The 17,967-nt window shown below is 52.9% G+C and overlaps 2 protein-coding genes across 8 annotated transcripts in view; both read right to left on the reverse strand.

Annotated features, from left to right (window-relative positions):
- FAM53B (family with sequence similarity 53 member B) overlaps positions 1-17,967 on the reverse strand; it is a 124,584-nt gene that overhangs the window by 77,296 nt on the left and 29,321 nt on the right. For 5 of the 7 annotated variants that reach the window (XM_074003025.1, XM_045362246.3, XM_045362247.2 and 2 more), the window contains exon 2: positions 9,711-9,962. The exons of the other annotated variants lie outside the window; for them this stretch is intronic. Coding sequence is in view for 4 of the 5 variants with exons in the window: in XM_045362246.3 (XP_045218181.2) it covers positions 9,711-9,788 (78 nt within the window). In the remaining variant the exon portion in view is untranslated. The remainder of the gene's footprint in view (positions 1-9,710; positions 9,963-17,967) is intronic. 7 annotated transcript variants of the gene reach the window in all.
- The window catches only part of EEF1AKMT2 (EEF1A lysine methyltransferase 2), an 89,017-nt gene continuing 80,876 nt past the window's right edge, over positions 9,827-17,967 (reverse strand). Inside the window, exon 7 of the mRNA XM_074003035.1 lies at positions 9,827-9,962. The gene's annotated coding sequence lies outside the window, so the exon portion shown is untranslated. The remainder of the gene's footprint in view (positions 9,963-17,967) is intronic.

Raw genomic sequence — 17,967 nt, forward strand, 5'->3', positions numbered from 1 at the left:
CCCTCAACTGAACGCTATGGCCACTGGGCAGAAAATAGGCCAACGAGGCCTAGAAGAACCCCAAATCCAGGGCACTTGCTCCATGGCTACACAGTAAGCTGGGTGTAGAATATTCTGGGGGTTCCTCATGCTAGGTGATACCCAGGTCAAGAGGCTTGCCTGGTCCTCTCATGAGCAGAGACTACCCAGCCAGAGCCCCAGGAAGCAGCTCTGCCTCAAGTGCTACGAGGCTCCCTCACTCACTCGCCCACTTGCTCAGTGGGCACGGGGTGGTGATTCTTTCTGGGCGGGCTGTGCTGGGGGCTGATCGTACAATGGTGAAAGGAGCTCTCAGGCCCAGAGAAATGAGCTTGTCACAGAAGGCTCTAACTTCTGAAAGGAACCCCCAACACTCCCCATCAAAATGACACAAACAGACAAGGCTTCCAGGCTGGTAAGTGGACGAGGGCCCAGGTTCTGGCTCTTTAAGGCCTGGCAGGACGGTGGGGCTGACTGGGAACACCTGGCCCATCCAGGTAAGAGGGTGGCAAGCACCTGGCACCAGCTCCCTCACCTCATCCCCATCTACCCAATCCAGGGACCTCTGCACGAGGTCAACACTGTGTTCATCCCACAGGGTTACTAAGGGTCCATCCTGACCAGCCTGGGGACACAGAGGTGAAGGAGGACTCACACTTCATGGAAGACAGTCACAGACAAACCACGGGGAGATCGGGGCTGGAGGGGATGTCCAGGGCAAGTGTGCTGGGATGGGGGTGGACACCGGGGCGGCCTCCTGGGAGGGATGCCTAGACTGGTATTGAGGACCACAGGAGCTTCTAGGGCTGAAGGGGAACGGGGCAGTCCTCCTACAGGTCGCCCTCCTCAGTTTAAAATGATCCTAACAGTATCATCACACTCGGTCACCCTCCTGGATTCCACAGTGATGTAACCATCCCCTCTACCACCATCTGTGGAAATATCTGGGAAGAATTCAAAACGGCTGCACCTGCTTCCTCCCATCCCCCGCCACACAATCCCAGCTGAGAGGTGCAGCTGAGACCACACCAAAGTCATGCAATGGAAAGTGGATGACAAGCGCATGAGAGCTCTGCTGCTGGGGCTGCACTGCCTGCACAGCCGAGAGCTCAGCCTGTGGATGCCAGGCAGGCCCCCAGTTCCCAGGTTCAGAGAGGGAAGTCGGGCCAGGGTCTGGCTTGCCAAGGGAGGTGGCTCCCAGCACCAAGGGAACACCTGGGCATAAGGAAAACACCCCCTGGGGAACCCCGGCCCCCAGTCCATGCCTGCCAGGTAGGAGAAGGCAACCCAGGCTGGGAGGCCACAGAGGCCACACCAGGATGGGGGCTGGGGAGAGCAGAGAGAGCAGGAACACTGGAGCACCCTGTGTGCTTCACTGGCACGCATGCAGGAGGGGCTGGGGCTTTCCACACCGAAGCAGGAAGCCACATAGCGAGCCGCCCCCTGCCTGGCCAGCAGAACAGTGCTTGCTGACCGCCTCTCACCAAGCCGGCATGTTCTAGACCAAGAGGGACCTCAGGGCCCTTCTGACCCAGGCCGTCACAAGGAACACTGCCAGAGATGCCGGGGTCTGTCTGCCCACAGAAACAGCACTGGGCCAGCACACACGCACCCCAGGCACTCGTTCATACATTCACTCGACTTGCTCATTCATTCATTCAGTGAGGACTTATCAGCATCTGCAGCAGGTCCCCAGAGTGGCCTGCCATTTCCAACCTGGAAAACAGACTCCTCGCCACCCCACCATTGGCCCTGATCCCAGCCACTGCCAGCCCCAGTGAACGCCCCTCCTAACCGCTCTTACAGCCTGTACCCTGGGCCCCCATTTCCCACCCTCCACCCAGAACCCAGAGCCATCTTCTTAAAGCAGAGATCGGACCATGTCATCCTGTTCCAACAACTTCCCACCACAACCAGAATCAAATCCCGGCCACTACCTCTCCTCCACAGTGCACAGTGCTCCACATGAGCCAACCTGAGTACCCCCAATCTTGCTCTGGTCCTCCCCTCCTCACTCACACCACCCAGTGGCGCCAGGCCAGTCACTACCATCTCAGGGGCTTTGTGCCGGGATCTTCACGCAGCACGCTCTGCGCTGTTCCTGCCCCGTGGCCTCCTCAGTGGCCTTGCTGGACCATCCTGGCTAAAGCGGTGCCTCCCACCCACTTTTCTCTCTCCCATCGCCTCATTTAATGAACATGGCAGGTATTGGAACATCTGTTCCTGTACTGACTCTCTGCTCCATGGGAACAGAAGCTTCCTGAGAATGGAGGGCTGTCTTGGTTTCAACTTCACAGCCGACAGCAGGCACCACGGCTACAGGCACCTGTCAGCGCCAGCCTGTCCCACTCCTGAGGCCGCACACCCAGTGGATGTCAGGCAACAGAAATGGATTTTCACTGGGCAGAAGTTACTGTCTCCCAAAATCGCTGGCCTCACGCAAGGTCAAACCTCAGTGGGGAAGGGCTGAGAGGCCAGCCTGAGAGTCAGAGCTACCTCGCAGGCTGGCCTGGCCTCCTCATGCCGGTCTCCAGCCCTCTACCTAAGGGTTCCCACGAACCAGCAATGGTACACACTATGATTTTCCAACTCGAAGGAACGACTTCTCCATTTCCCCATCCCAGGCGAGCCACTGCTTGCTCCTCACTGAAGAGATGAAACTGCGCAGCCCAGTAGTGTGGCCCCCTTCTTCTGTCAGCAGCACCCCAAATTTTGAATTGGGATACCTTCACCCTCACTGGATCATGTCTTAGTGGGACTGTCAAACAAGGTGCCTCCACCTCCCCTGGCCCCGGGCTAGGCCCAGATCTCAGGCCTAGACACTGGTTCCATGGCTGACTCCTGAACCACAGAGCTGGGCCTGATCCACCCAGCAGGGAGGCTCTCAGTCTGCCCGTGGGCACCTGCTTCTGAAGTCCTCCCAGCTGCTCCAGTCATGCCCTTTCTGGGGCCCGACTGGCCCCCTCCTCTCCAGCCCTGAGAGCTCTCCCCGTGCTCCAGGGAGTTCTCTCTTGGGGTGAGTTAGCTGGGGATGGCCTCTGGCGCTGACAAAGAAGGAACCCTGACTAATTTCGTGCTTTACCTTCAGACCAGATCAGGGCCCATCTTGCTTTCTGAGCCCCATCTGTGAAGCTAAGCCAGTGGCGGCCAGGCCAGAACGTCATGTACTGACAGCTTTCCAGGGTGCCAGGCCCCAGTACACCCTGACCGCTGGCAGGTTTCCCTGGTCCAACTCCACATGGGCAAACCAGCAGAGCTCCTGCTTGGCTCTAGGTTGGCCAGGGCCTTTTATTCCCCAGGCTACCCGGTATATGCTAACATTCCCACTGGTATGTACCATTCCTACACACACAGCCTTTCCAACACTTTGAACCTCCTGCACCCACAGTGGGAAGAATGAGCCAATCATGGTGTGGAGGCCCCACCAGGCCCTGAGGGAACCCCTCGGCCCTCTGAGGTTTCACAAGACACTCAGTGTCTGCACTCAGCGAGCATCCGAGCCCTGCAGTGCTGAGGTCTGCAGTGAAATAAGACCAGAGCACATTTCCCCTTTGTGTTTCTCCCACTGTGAAGCCTCTGTTCCCGAGCCCACCCTGGGGCAGGGCCTCATCTCTGTGAGACTCCTCAGATCACGAGAAAAGGTTTTTGGAATTAGATCCTCGTAGGAAAGGCAAAAGCTGGAAATCAAATGGAGGCTTCAGGGCCATCTGTCTGACTAAAGAAAGCAGCCCTGGCTTAAATAAAGACACAATTAAGGCTCCAAATGAGGAACTGGCCCTGCAGAAAATGCCAGGCCACAACCACGGTTCTTCGTAACTTTCCTCTGTACATTATCGACTAAAGCAACCAAGTCACATCTTCCATCTCCTGACACGGTGTTACAGGGAGCCACAGAGCACCTGGGGGAGGCTCACACTCATGCCCTATGGGGGAACGAGCGGAGCACCCACACTCCAGAAATGCAACCCCGCGAGACTGTGGCAGTCGAAAGCAAAAACGAGATCCAGGCCTGAGACAAGAAAGAGAAGCTGAAGAGGGAACAATGCTTTTGGATGAAGATTCTCAAAGATGCTGATAGAGATACGGTGGCCCTGACTCCTGAGGCTCCGGGGTTAGCCAAAGCATGGGCGGGCCCCTTGGTATCTCTGCCTGCCCAGGGTGAAAGGCATCACGCTGCCCTGGACCCTATGCACTCCTGCGTTCTAACTTCAGGCCAGCCTGGGGCCTGCCAGAGATCCTGGCTGGGGCTATTGAGCTCAAAGTGCCAACTTAGCATGGCCCAAAGTATGAAGAACCCCAGTGCCCAGGCAACTGTGTATAAGGCCTGACATGGCCACTAACTCCTCAAATAAGAAAAGTCATTTAGCCTTTGGCATCCTAATCAGACAAGTGCAGAAGGAAGTGCTTGTCTATCTACCAGATCAGCCCCTCCAAAAGACTAGTATTGGTTGTTATAGGGAAAGTTAGGCAGTCTGGAGCCGCATACTGCCCTCTGCCCAGGAGCAGCCAGCCATCAGCTCCCTTTGGTCTTCAGCCTTAAGGGAGGATGGGCTGCAGAGAGAAGAGTGGGCCTGGCCAAGGGAGGTGGTCACTCTGGAAACAAGAGAACAGGCTCTTGGCCTGAGCGTGGGCGTGCGGGAAGGAGCTGAGGGAGCACAGTGCTCCAAGGTCAAATGTCTGGGCTGCCTTCCAGGGGAGCAGCTAATGTTAGAACACTGGAAGGAAGAGCCCACTCGACAGAGGAAGGCACCAGGCAGAGTCGGGGAAAGGGGAACTGGACCCAGCCATGGCTGCTGGCCATGCAAGCGAAGTCAGAGCCATGGGCACAGCTGAGCCTCAGGGCCAACTCTCCCCAGGCAGGTGGGCCCTGTGCTGGGAAAGGCAAAATGCTGAGCACTGGTCAGTCCTTTTTTTCCTTTTTTCCTCACACCTTTCTTTGAGGGAAAGGCAGTTGTTTCACCAGCATTTAGTTTTTTAAAACAGGGGAACCAGAGAACCATGGCATGAACCCCAAAGAAGGCTGGGAGGGAGACCAAGTCCTCACACCCCTCAACAGGCCTCAGAGTTGGCCACGAGCTCCTCCTCCAGTGCCACATGACACCCAGGGTTGCGAGGACCCTGGTGACTTTCCCTTGCACGTTGAGACTTTCCCGCCTCTGTGACTGAGGCCTGACTCTGGGGACCTAGGGTGAGCTGCGCCTCTGGGGTCTGCTCCCATAATTCCAAAGTGGCCTGTGCTGATACCAGTCCCGGCCTCCCCCACAGTCATGCTTTCCTTTTAAATCTTAAACCTCTACTTGTCATCTTCTTAGTCTGATTAGAAAACAAAAGAAAATTTATTTTCCATCGTTCCTGTTGTTATCTTGATGGTATTTACACGGGGATGATGTTACCAGTTTAGGAAGCTAAAGCAAAACCCCGTCAACTTCCTCTGAACCTCTGCTGGCTGTTCAAAGCAAATGCTAGCATCAGCGTATCTCACATTCTGTCCTGTGGATGTCATCACTAGACTAAGATTATTTTCGGTATTTCTTCAGTTATTTACATCGTGTGTCTCTCCCCAAAGCCTGGAGGGGCTCCAAGGTGATCACAGCCTCTGGAATAGGGCCCATGCGAGAAGGTGCTGGGGGGAGCAGACAAGGGCCTGGACTTGAAATCTGTGCCTGGGGCAGCCCCTCCCTGGGCTCTCTGAGCCACAGCTTCCTGTCTGTAAATGGGGTAGAAATGGGTGCACCCCTGCCCCTCAGCAGGTAGCGTGAGACTCAAGGACAGGGAGGAGGTACCTGGACCTCTGGGCATACAGTTTGGATATGTCTGTCCCCTCCAAATCTCATGTTGAAATGTAACCCCCAATGCTGGAGGCAGAGCCTGGGCGGGGGTGTTTGGGTCATGGGAGCGGATCCCTCATGAATGGCTTGGTGGCCTCCCCATGGTAATCAGGGAGTCCTCGCTCTTCTAGTTCATGTGAGGGCTGGTAGTTTAACAGGTCTGGCACCTCCTCCCTTCCCTCTCACTCCCTCTCTCACCTCGTGATACACCTATTCTCCCCTCACCTTCTGCCGTGACTGGAAGCTTCCCTAGGCCTCACTAGAAACAGATGCAGATGCAATACTTTTCCATGCTTTTTTTTTTTCTTTTTTGAGACTGAGTCTCGCTCTGTCACCCAGGCTGGAGTGCAGTGGCGCAATCTCGGCTCACTGCAAGCTCCACCTTCCGGGTTCACACCATTCTCCTGCCTCAGGCTCCTGAGTAGGTGGGACTACTACTCAGGCACCCGCCACCACACTCGGCTAATTTTTTGTATTTTCAGTAGAGACGGGGTTTCACCGTGTTAGCCAGGACGGTCTCAATCTCCTGACCTCGTGATACGCCTGCCTCAGCCTCCCAAAGTGCTGGGATTACAGGCTTGAGCCACCGCGCCTGGCCGGTGCCATACTTCTTATACAGCCTGCAGAACCATGAGCCAAGTAAACCTCTTTTCTTTATAAATTACCCAACCTCAGGTATTCCTTACAGCAACATGATATGAACTAACACACTTCCCAAGACCCTCAGCATAGCCGCACCCCCAACATCTTCCTGCTGGCCCACGCTATAGGGCAGGCAGCACTGAGCTGGGCCAGGCCAAGCACTGGCACCCAGTCACTGTGTTCTGGGCGCATCAGCAAACTGAGCAATGAGAAAGCCCTTCTCCAACAGGGCTGTTCCCCACAACAGAGCTCTCATCTGGAGCCAAGGGGAAAGAAGAGGAGGAGGAAGACAGATGGGCCCAACACTGGGTGGTTCTGGGCCTGGACAGGTCAGTAACAAAAAGCAGCAGAAAGAAGGATCCTTTCCAACAAAGCAAGGGAGAGTTCAGGAAGAAAGCACAGATTCTAATCTGTGAGGCCACAAGAGAACACGTGGTAGAATCCCTTCCAGCAAAGCTGCCTGCTCTCCCCTGACTGCTTTCCCTTTCTGAGTTTTCCTTCCCTGGCTAGGGCTGGGAGGCCATGCTCCTCCTGGCAGGGGCTCAGGCCACACCTCTTGGAAGAGCAGCTCAGCTGACGTTGGGCCCACATGTCCTGGAAACAACTCTGAGGCCAACACCAGGCAGTCCCACCCTGAGAAGGGACCGAGCACAGAGGCGGCCACTGCAGCCAACAGCACAGCTGGACCCGGGAAGGGCTCCTCCCTCGGGACCTCCAGATGGCTCCTCACCCTTGAGGTCTCTTCTTTTTGGTCAGAGCTACTCTAGTCACACCCACTCAGTCGTGAACTGGAGCAGCAGCCAGAGAGAGAGTAAGACAATGGTGAATGAGAAGAGGCCAGGCGACAGGAACCTGCAAGCTCATCCATCCACAGACATCCACTGAGCACCTGCTAGGGGCTGGGCCCCGTGCATTCAGCAACAAGCAAGAGAGACATCCCCTGCCTTCACAAAGCTCCCATTCTAGTATAAGGACTCAGTCAAGATCCATAAGGACATGTTTAAAAGTGCCAAGTACCTAAGAGGGAAAAAGATAGGAAAAGAGGAGAGAAAGTGTGGTGGGGGTAAGGGGTGGGAGCTGGTGCTGGGACTGAACTGTAGGTTGAGTGGCCAGAGAAGAAAGGAGGGAGGGAGCATGTCCTACTGTGGGGAGAGAGCTCCAGGCCAAGGAAAAAGTGCAAAGGCCCGAGGCAGGCTCACACTTAGCGTGTTGGAACAGGGAGGCCAGTGGGGACGGAGCAGAGGGGGCAGAGTGGCGGAGATGAGGTCAGAGCAGTCACATGGACAAGAATCCATGGGGCCACATACATCCTAGTAAGGGCTGGGTGTTTGCTAAGCATTCAGGGTAAAGCCAGTGGAAGCTTCTACACAGTGGAGGACAGCTCTGACTAGGATTCTCTCTGGCTGCTGGGTGGAGAACAGGTTAAAAAGAGCCAGAGGCAGGGGACCAGTTACCACAAGAATCCACGTGAGAGAACAGCAAGTGGAACCAGGGTGGTGGCAGTGGGGCTGGTAAGAAGTAATCACATTACATAGCAAATATGAACTGGAAAGAACGGGGTAGTGGCAGAAGAGCTGAATGGTCACAGCAGCTCTACTCCTTGCTGCAGTGACCAAGGCTGCCATCGAGCAAACACACCTCAGGTGCCTGCTGTCTGCCCTGCCCCAGTAGTGCTGGGGACATGGGGAGAAGCAAAGCTGAGTCCCTACCCTTGCAGCTGGGGGTGACACCCCATGGAGACCTCACAGGCTGAGGACCATGAGCAGAGTAGCACCAGTGTCATGCCTGGTAAGGGCTGGGGAGACCTGACTGAGGGAGGGCCGCCAAGACTGGCGTCCAGACACCAGGCAGTGGGCAGAGGCCTGAACGCAGGCTCAGGAAGTGGGGCTGGAGGGGTTGGAGGGAAAGGGGAGGTGCAGCCAGTGAGGCAGTTACTGCCTGCTCCAGGCTGCAGCTGCCTCATTTGTAAAACGAGGAGGCTAGACCCAGTGGTTTCTAAGCCACTTCTTCTCACCCTTCAAGGCCAAATCAAGTATCCCTGCTCTGCAAGGCCTTCCCTGGTGTGCTACAGCCAGGCTGCCCTGCTCCTCTACACGCCCTGGGCTTCCCGTGGGCTTCGGCTGCGAGTTCTTGTCCATGGGAACCTCAAGTTGTCACTGTATTCACAGCTCTCCAGACACCCTCTCTCTAGACCCAGAGCTTCTCAAGGGTGAGAAGTACAGGGCCTGGCTCTGGCTCATCCTGTTCCCCAAACTCCTCCAGCCTAGTGCCCAACACACGGAAGGCGCTCTGTGAGGCCTGCGAAAAGAATACAGATCTCGGTGGCTTTCCCAAGCTCCTGACACAGGCAGAGACCTAGGTCTCATCTGCTCAAGGTCTGGTTTCACTGGCTTGAGATAGGGGAAGGCGGCCCACCAAGGAGGCTTAGCGTGGGTCCTCGCGAGGGGCTGTGAAGGGCGCCAGGAGGGGTCCTGGGTGAGGCAACCCTGGGCAGTTGGGCCTTCCTGACCACAGAAGCTGCAGAGAGTTCCGAAGACTCGTCCATCTCCACAAGACCGCTTATGACTGAGCGTGGCTTCCCGCTCCCTCCACAGGCGAGCAGCCCCCACTCACATCTGAGAACTGGGCTTCGAAGGACAGGTCTGCTGACAGGGTTCAGCTATTGAAGGTTGGCTTGCTTGCAGTCTAAGAAGGCCGAGTTAGCTACCTCTCTGCACTAGTCCACCACATGGTCCAGGGTGAACCACCTTTGGCAGAGGGTGGCTGTTGCCATAGCTCACCACACCGTCTTTCCCCATCGTCTCCCACTCTTGACGTTCCTGAGGCAGCACCACCCTTCAGAGGGATAGGCTTATCTTAGCCCCCATTCAGGGCACCACCCCTCTCTGGAAACCACCTCCCCTTAACGGGTGGAGACAGAAGGAATGTCAGTCCTGGCCTGGCAGGCTGCAGAACCACACTTGCTGTTATTTACCAGGGGATAGCCTCCCCTCCTCATTCACCAGATGACCTCAAATCTGAGCTGACTTCCTTCTTTCCAGCGAGTTGTCAGTCAAACTCTGCTCCTGTGCCCTGTCGCCCCAGCCCAGGACGCCTCACAGAGCTTTGCTCTTGGGGGCTCTGGACTCAATTTGCTAAGCCTGGGTGCTCAGTCCACAGCCCTATCTGTACATCAGGCCTCAGAAATGGTCAGGGAAAGCAGGAAGCCTGCCAGGTCCTCACCAGTTCAGGGCTGAAGGTCCCACATGCGATGGAGTCAGCTCCCCGGGTGCTGAGGCTTTCACTTAGGACCATCACCATGATAAGGGCCTCAGGCGCTGGGCTCCATCCCAGGGTGGGTATCAGCCATCTTCACTTGGGCAGACTTGGGCTGGGTACCTCCTGGGAAATTGATGTCAGCAGAAACAGCTCCTCATTGGCCGCTCACCCTTGGGGTGGGGCCGTTCTGGGAAATGGCCAAGTGTGGTCAACTCCCTGGAAAGACAAAAGAAAAGCAAAAGGATTCAGGACTAAGAAAGACCAAGGCCCTGAGAGTCACCCCTCTCACAGTACTGGAAACCCCAGGGGATTGGAACCACCTCTCTGCTAAAGGAGATGTACTCAGGGAGAGTCACCAAGGCCCAGAGTTACCTTCTCAGAGCTCCCCACACCCCTGCCATGCCAGCCTTGGGCTGCCTCACTTGTAAAATGGCCTGGTGGGTAGAACAACAGATTGGGGTCCAGCCACGTGATACCTTTAAGATCTATCTCAGGGTCTGGGTGGCTAACGATCTGCTGTCCCTGCCGCATACTCAAGTCACGTGACATCTTACCACTGAGCTGGCTTTACAGGCAGCTTTAGCACACACCAGGATGCATTAAAGTAGGCCAAGGGTCAGAACATGCCTCATCCCCACATCCAACACCAAACGGGTCGGCCCTCAGGCAGCCAACTGGCAGCAGGGGGCCAGCAGTCAGCAAGCTGGCTCCCTTCTCCACCCAGTTATGAACAGAAGCTACTGGAACAATAAGGAGGGTCCATTTAAAAAGGCATATATTTGGCCAGGCATGGTGACTCATGCCTGTAATCCCAGCACTTTGGGAGGTTGAGGCAGGTGGATCACCAGAGGTCAGGAGGTCGAGACCAGCCTGGTCAACATGGTGAAACCCCATCTCTACTAAAAATACAAAATATTAGCTGGGTGTGGTGGCATGCACTGTAATTGGAGCTACTTGGGAGGCTGAGGCAGGAGAATCACTTGAACCTGGGAGGCAGAGGTTGCAGTGAGCCAAGATCGCACCACTGCACTCCAGGTTGGGCAACAAGAGTGAAACTCCGTCCCCCCACCAAAAAAAAAAGGCATACATTTCTGGTCCTTGGAAGTGCCACATTTCAACATCAACATCTTTGTAACACTGGGGGCCTTCACAGCTTTGTCATCTTCCCCAGAAAGAACTAAACTAAGTGAGCTTCCAGCAGTGATGGGACCCACTCAGCATTGCCATTGTGCACAGCCTATCCGCAGCCCCTCTCCGATAACCCACCACCATTTCCCAACAAGTAAATGAAGAAAGAGTGCAGCCTTCAGTTCAGGTTTGAAAAATCCCTCCTTACAAACTCACGTCTCTATTTCCCCATGCAGCTAAACCTTCAAAGAAAGTCACACAGATACAAGGAACCTGAGGATCACCACCAAAAAGTAAAAAAGAATGATGATAATAGTATTAAATAGAAAAGCAGCTCCTAATCTGTAATCAGAAACAAACTGCTCAACACAGGAGAACGTTTTAGAATCTGCTGCTCTGTGTAAAAATTAATTGCACCCTGGTATTTACTTGCTGTCCAGATTGTAAATCATATTTTCCTGTTTACTTCAATTAGACTTTACAGTGGGTGTTATTGAAATTGCTCAATTACAGGCCAGCTGGCAAGCACAGGAAAATTACCTTCTACTGTTCTTCGAAAACAAGGTTCATCCAAAGTGCAAAAGCAGAGAAGGGGAGGAGGGAAATCAATACATGTTCCAAAGCTTGACTGTTCAGGAAGAGAGCCCGGGGGAGGCTGAAGATTCCCAGGTCTCATTGAGAGATCTGGTGCACAGGTTCAACACCACATCAATCTAGAAGTGACACGTTCTGACCAACTGTGGTCTGTTCAAGGAAAGAGTTTCAGACCACTCCTGCAAGTTCTGGCCAGGCAGCTGGGTTCAGGAACAGGCCAGAGAGGTGCTCCTGGATTTGCCTTTCAAAGCAGCCTTTTGTGTCTCCTCAGTGGAGGAGGCCTAATGGCAGCCATCATCTTTCTGTGTGTGAACCCCAATTCAGCTCTCAGGCAGCCAGCCTTAGGCACAAGGCCTGGGAGGTGAGCTGCCTGTTCCCTCCTCCCCCATTTCCATCCTCTCTAGGAAGCCAGGTGAGTTCAGTAGCTACAGAGGCTCAGATCCTGAGTCAAGCACAACTGAGTTGGAATCCCAGCTCTTGAAATACATTGTTTGAGTGGCCTTTGCCAAGTTACTCTCAGAGCCTCAGTTTCTCTCTCTGTACAGCAGGGAAAACAGTGCTTGCCTCACAAGGTTACTGTATCTGATGAAAACAGAGCCCAAGTCCTTTGCACGCTGCCTCGCTCATCCAGGTGAGTGCTCAATCAACAGCAGCTACTGCTAGCAGTTTCATGGGGGAGGCCGGGAATCCAGATCCTCTTCTCGGCAATGGACGCCCAAGCGGCCATCCTCTCAAACGTGTTTAAAGAGAAACGAGCTAAATTCTGTCAATAAGGGCCTGGCTATATGATGCCCATCCCTCTGGTGAAGTAGGAGGAGGCCGGTAAGAATAAAACTGTGGAAGTCTGTCGCCATGGGAACACATCAGCCCATCCAGACACAGCTCTGCACAAAGCAGGAAGCCAGAACGAGGCAAAGATGGGGCGGCCCAGCTCTCTCCAGCTCCATCCCCAGCAGAGTCCCGACAAGGAGCCAGGGCTCAGAGAGGCAGCAGAAGCACCGAAAGCGCATGGGCAACTGGGTGGTCAGCACATGTGACAGGCATGGAAAGGAGAAGGCAGGTGTAGCACAATCCCTGCCCTGGGAGGTCCCATAGAGAGTGCAGTGACCCAGCCAACACATTTCAGAGGCAGGCAGAAAGGGGGACGTGACGTCAGAGGTAGGCTTTAAAGAGACTCCTTTGCACTGTAAGAGCCCAAGAGTGGGGACAACCTCGATGCCTGCAAACAAGGCGAACTGGTTAAATAAATTACGGTGTTGTTACATAAGGGAATACCATGTGGCCTTCAAAAATACCATAATAAGCCAATTCAAACTGTACAGATATGAAACAATCTCCAAGAAATGCTATAAAGTGACAAAGGCAAGAAGAGCCGAGTCCACTAGCCTGAGCGACAGAGTGAGTCTCCGCCTCAAAAACAAACAAACAAACAAACAAACAAGGAGTCCAGCATGGTCCCACACAGTGGTTGCCTGGAGAAGGGAATGATGGTTCTGGAGAGGAACCACGTCCAACCCTATGTGAGGTTTGAATATTCCATCCCACATCCGCCCATGGTACTTTTAGTTCTTAAGAAACAGGCAAGATTTCATCAGGAAGGGCAGGGCACCCAGGCAGAGGGAAGGGTGTAAGCAAGGCGTGGCCGCCGGGCCAGCCTCAGAGTATGGGAATGGTGAGAACGCTGGTGGCTGGCACACAGGGCACGCAGAGGGCATAGCAGCAGGATGGCAGCTAGAGAGAGACTCAAACCAGACCCAGGGCTCCGAATGTCACACTCAGTGGAGACCTTATCATTGCGGCTGTGGGGGCTCCTGAAGGAAATTAGAAGCTGGAGTTGGCTGCTTTGATCTGTTAGGCGAGCAATTTGTTCTGAACCCTTTGCAACACCTACCACAATCCCTCACATACCCTAACAGCTCAAAACACATTTCCGGAATCGAGCTAAATTGTAGCAACATCTGAAATGATCTGGGCAGGTTCTCAGAATTTGTGAGGCGAATCCAGACCAGCAGAGCCCAGCACGATCTAGAATTTCCTGGGATTCCTATGACCCATGGGCCTGGCCTGGCCAACTTCACTGGGGAATGCCAGGACCAGGCCGGAGACTTCGAGCCCAGTCTGCAAACACGGTCAGGGTCTTCTCAAAGAGAAGCCGGGGGCACGGCCAGGAAAAAGACAATAACTGGGTGATCCCACAGGGGGCAAGGTGGAAGCCTCGCAAAGCCCTCCCACAGGCCACCTCTGGGGCACAGACCCTGCCATGGTCTAGTGGGTTTTCTCTTAACCTATATCAAGAATCACGTCTATCTATTGAGCACCTACTAGCTACCAGGCACTTTACACACATTAGCCACAAGCCAGGTTGAATTATCCCCATTTTACAGCCATATACAGCAACTCACTCAGGGTCCGGGTTCAAAGCTGGGATGTGAACCCTGGTGAGCCAGCACCCAGGTCTGCACTTCCCACCAGTGCCTTGCCCCTCCATCCCCTAAAAAACCCCTTCAAATGCCCATTCAAACAACTACCAGCAAGAGTTCTCCTTTGCATTTATTCCAGAGAGATTAAGATTTACGTTCACACACAAATGTTTGTAACAGCTCTTTATTCATAACAGCCCAAACCAGGAAATACTCTAGAGACCCTTCGCTCAATGAATAATTAAACAAAATGTGGCAGGGCACAGCCACACTGTGGAATACTACTCGGCAATAAAAAGGAATCAACCAGAGACACACGCCACAACCTGGATGAGCCTCCAGAGACTCATGCAGAGTGAAACAGCCAGTCCCCAAAGGCTCACTATTCTAGGAGTCCATTTATATCCCTTTCTTAAAATGACAAAATTATAGAATTAGTGCAGAGATGAATGGCTGTCAGGGGTTGGGGATGGGGCGTGGGAGCAGGAGGGAAATGGGCATGGCTGGGAAAAGGCAGCGGGAGGGATCCTTGGAGATGGAGATACTCTGTGTCTCAACTGTATCTGTGACAATTTTCTGCTTGTGATACTGCATTAGTTTGGTAGGATGTTACCATTAGGGGACAGTGAGTAAGGGGTATGTGAGATTTCTCTGTATTATTTCCTGTAACTGCATGAGTGTACATGATCTCCAAAAAAAAAAAAAATTTTTTTAAATAAATCCCAGCCGGGCGCGGTGGCTCACGCCTGTAATCCCAGCACTTTGTGAGGCCAAGGCAGGCAGATCACGAGGTCAGCAGATCGAGACCATCTTGGCTAACACGGTGAAACTCCGTCTCCACTAAAAATACAAAAAAATTAGCTGGACATGGTGGCGGGTGCCTGTAGTCCCAGCTACTTGGCAGGCTGAGGCAGGAGAATGGCGTGAACCCAGGAGGCGGAGCTTGCAGTGAGCCGAGATCGCGCCACTGCACTCCAGCCTGGGAGACAGAGCAAGACTCCGTCTCAAAAAAATAAAAAAATTAAAAAAAAATCCCAATCTATGCATTTATCAAAATTCATAGAACTAACCACCAAAAGACTGTATTAGGCTACATATAAATTTTTAAAACTTTTTTTAAAGCCCACTGATTATACCAGGGAGACCATGTGCAAGGGGAGGTGGGGGAACGTGTGTGTGCTGTGGAATTTGGCAGCCCCGGCCTTTGCCATAAAATCACTTGACTTCAGTTTCCTCATCTTTAAAACGGGGGTGAGGCTCGTCACAGTGGCTCACACCAGTGATCTCAGCATTTGAGAGGTTGAAGCAAAAGGACTGCTTGAGACCAGGAGTTCAAGACCAGCCTAGGCAACACGGCAAGACTCCATCTCTACAAAAAATAAAAACTAAAACAAAAATAGCCAGGCGTGGGAGTGTATGCCTGTAGTCCCAGCTACTCAGAAGTCTGAGGCAAAATCGCTTGAGCCCAGGAGTTTGAGGTTACAAATGAGCTATGATCATGCTACTGCACTCCAGCCTGGTGATAGAGGGAGATCTTGTATCAAAAGAAATAATTAAGCTGGGTGCAGTGGGTCATGCCTGTAATCCCAGCACTACGGGAGGCTGACGTTGGTGGATCACTCGAAGTCAGGAGTTCAAGACCAGCTTGGCCAACATGGTGAAATCCCAACTGTACTAAAAATATAAAAATTAGCTGGGCATGGTGGTCCATGCCTGTAATCCCAGCTACTCAGGAGGCTGAAGCACAGGAAACACTTGAATCTGGGAGGCAGAGGCTGCAGTGAGCCAAGATTACACCACTGTACTCTAGCCTGGGCCACAGAGCTATACTCTGTCTCAAAAAATAATAGTAACTACTATTATTATTATTAATTAAATAAACACAGTGAGGATAATACTTTTGCCCTGGGGCTGCTGGGAGATTTAAATAAGAAAACACATATAAAAGAGCTCGGCACAGAGAAGGCCAGGCATTGGTGTCCATTCCCCTTTGCACAAGTAGCAATCGTGGGCCGCACTCTCATCGGGCACCATCCTTGCATCTCGACTGCAGTTTTCCTTGCCCTGTATTTAAGTCTTGTATTGTCACTTCCCAGTCCCCGCATTCACCTCCCACCTCTCTCCCGTGACTCCCTGGGCAGTGCTCATGATAGGGGGCCTCCAGCCTGCCTCCATACACAGCTAGGGCTACCCAGTATCTGCCAAAGGAGGGCTGGGTGAGGATCTCCCCTTGGTTGGCACCCCAACCTGATCATGGGGACACAGTGCTCTCTGACTCAACCCCAGGAGCCCCTACTCAATGACTCATCTTCACCAGGATTTCCACTGAAAAGAGCAAAAAGCAAGGTCAGACTTTCCATTGATCCATGTGTATGCTCCCTGGGTGCAGACAAGGTGGCAGAGGGCCCCTGCCCACCTCCCAAGTCCTCACCTCTAAAGTGCATCTGCCCAAGACCAGCCCCAAACTCGCCAGCATTATGCCCAAAGCAAGGCCTATGGGTGGGAGGGCACACACACAGGTGGCTGCTGCCGTGGTCAGCAAGACGCCCCAGGCCCAGAGCCTACCTCCACCTCCATGTGCCCCACACAGCCACACTTCTAGCCACAGCCCTCCACCCTCACCTCCATTCCCCTCTCCCTGGGCATCCACCAGAGGCTGGGTTCTTCTCAGCTAATCCTCTCACGTTCCTATGAACAGGCATTATGGTTGGCAGCATGCACATTTTCCAGATGGGAAGATTGAGGCTCCAAGAAAAGAAATCAAGTCATTTGCCCAATATCCTACAGCTAGCAGGGGCAAGACCAGGATTCAAATCCCCAGGCCACTCTGTCTCTGACACCACAGAAACAGGGGAGAAAGCTTTGCTCTCACACAAGTTATTGCTAACATGAAACGTTCTTGCTTTTGTTCTACAGTCTTCAATGTGTCTTCATTTGTTTGCCACCACTGAACACAGCTGTCTGCTATCACTGTAGCCTGGGACTCTCAGCTTCCAGCAAGTGGGAGCCCCACCTGGCTCATCCACTTCCAAAGAGGATTGCATGCTAATGAATTAATACATACAAGAAAGTGCTGCAAACTCTACAATCCTATATAAATCTTAAGAAGATCGGAGGAGTTTACCAAATGCTCTGTAATGCATTTTGAAGGGCTATCCCTTAAAAGAAACTGACCATACTAGAAATCATCAAGACAAGTTTTTCCTTCTTTTAGTGTCTTTATTTAGTCTGTACTTACTACTCGCACACGTTAGTTTCACAGTTAATTTTACCACCTTAAAAACAGGACTCAGATCAAAACCCAAACATGAACTTAGCCACTGACAGTGATTTTCCTGGTGGCTCACGGAAGCCATTGCTCTCAGAGCTTCCATTTCCCCCTCCCATTCAGCAAAGGAAATGGGAGGGAAAGACAGCAATTCCGCAAGGTCTTTGTGCACTTTGAAACTTTTGTAGCTTCAGTTGTTGGTGTGACAAAAGCCATCTGTAGACAGAATCTAGAAGCAAGTATATGAACATTTGGGGAAGGGTGTTGCTTAGTGGGTCATGTTGTCTCCTGCCAAATTCTGTGACAACCCAAAAGTGCAAGAAGGGTTCCGAGAAGAGCCGAATGCTGCAGTCAAGCTTCATATCCACCAAGACAAAGGGCTTTAATCTGCTTGGGGACGATTCCGCTCGCTGATTTTATATACTAACTAAGTCATCTGAGTCTAAAGGATAAAAGTTAAAAGCTGCCTAAGAACTTTATCCAGGGCCTCTACTTTCCCAGACTAAGTTGATACTGGAAAGACAGTCTGGTGTTTCAACCAGAGGACAGAGCCCACGAATGTGCAGCTTCCATACTATAGTGAACATTTCAACGACCCCGCAGCCGGGGTTCCCATATCTTCAGGTCCTACTGAGAAACAACAGACAGACAGACCTGCCGGCACCACCCTCAACGCACAGAAAAAAAGAGGCAAAGAAAACCCCTTTCATCAGCACTTCGCTAGTGCAGAAGTAACAGGTGACACAGAGCCTACCTTTTAACGCAGCACGAGGAAAAAACTAGCCATAGCAACAGGGCCAGGCCCTGTGCT

This window comes from Macaca fascicularis, chromosome 9 (genome assembly GCF_037993035.2).
Source record: "Macaca fascicularis isolate 582-1 chromosome 9, T2T-MFA8v1.1".
In the NCBI taxonomy this organism is placed as follows: Eukaryota; Metazoa; Chordata; class Mammalia; order Primates; family Cercopithecidae; genus Macaca; species Macaca fascicularis.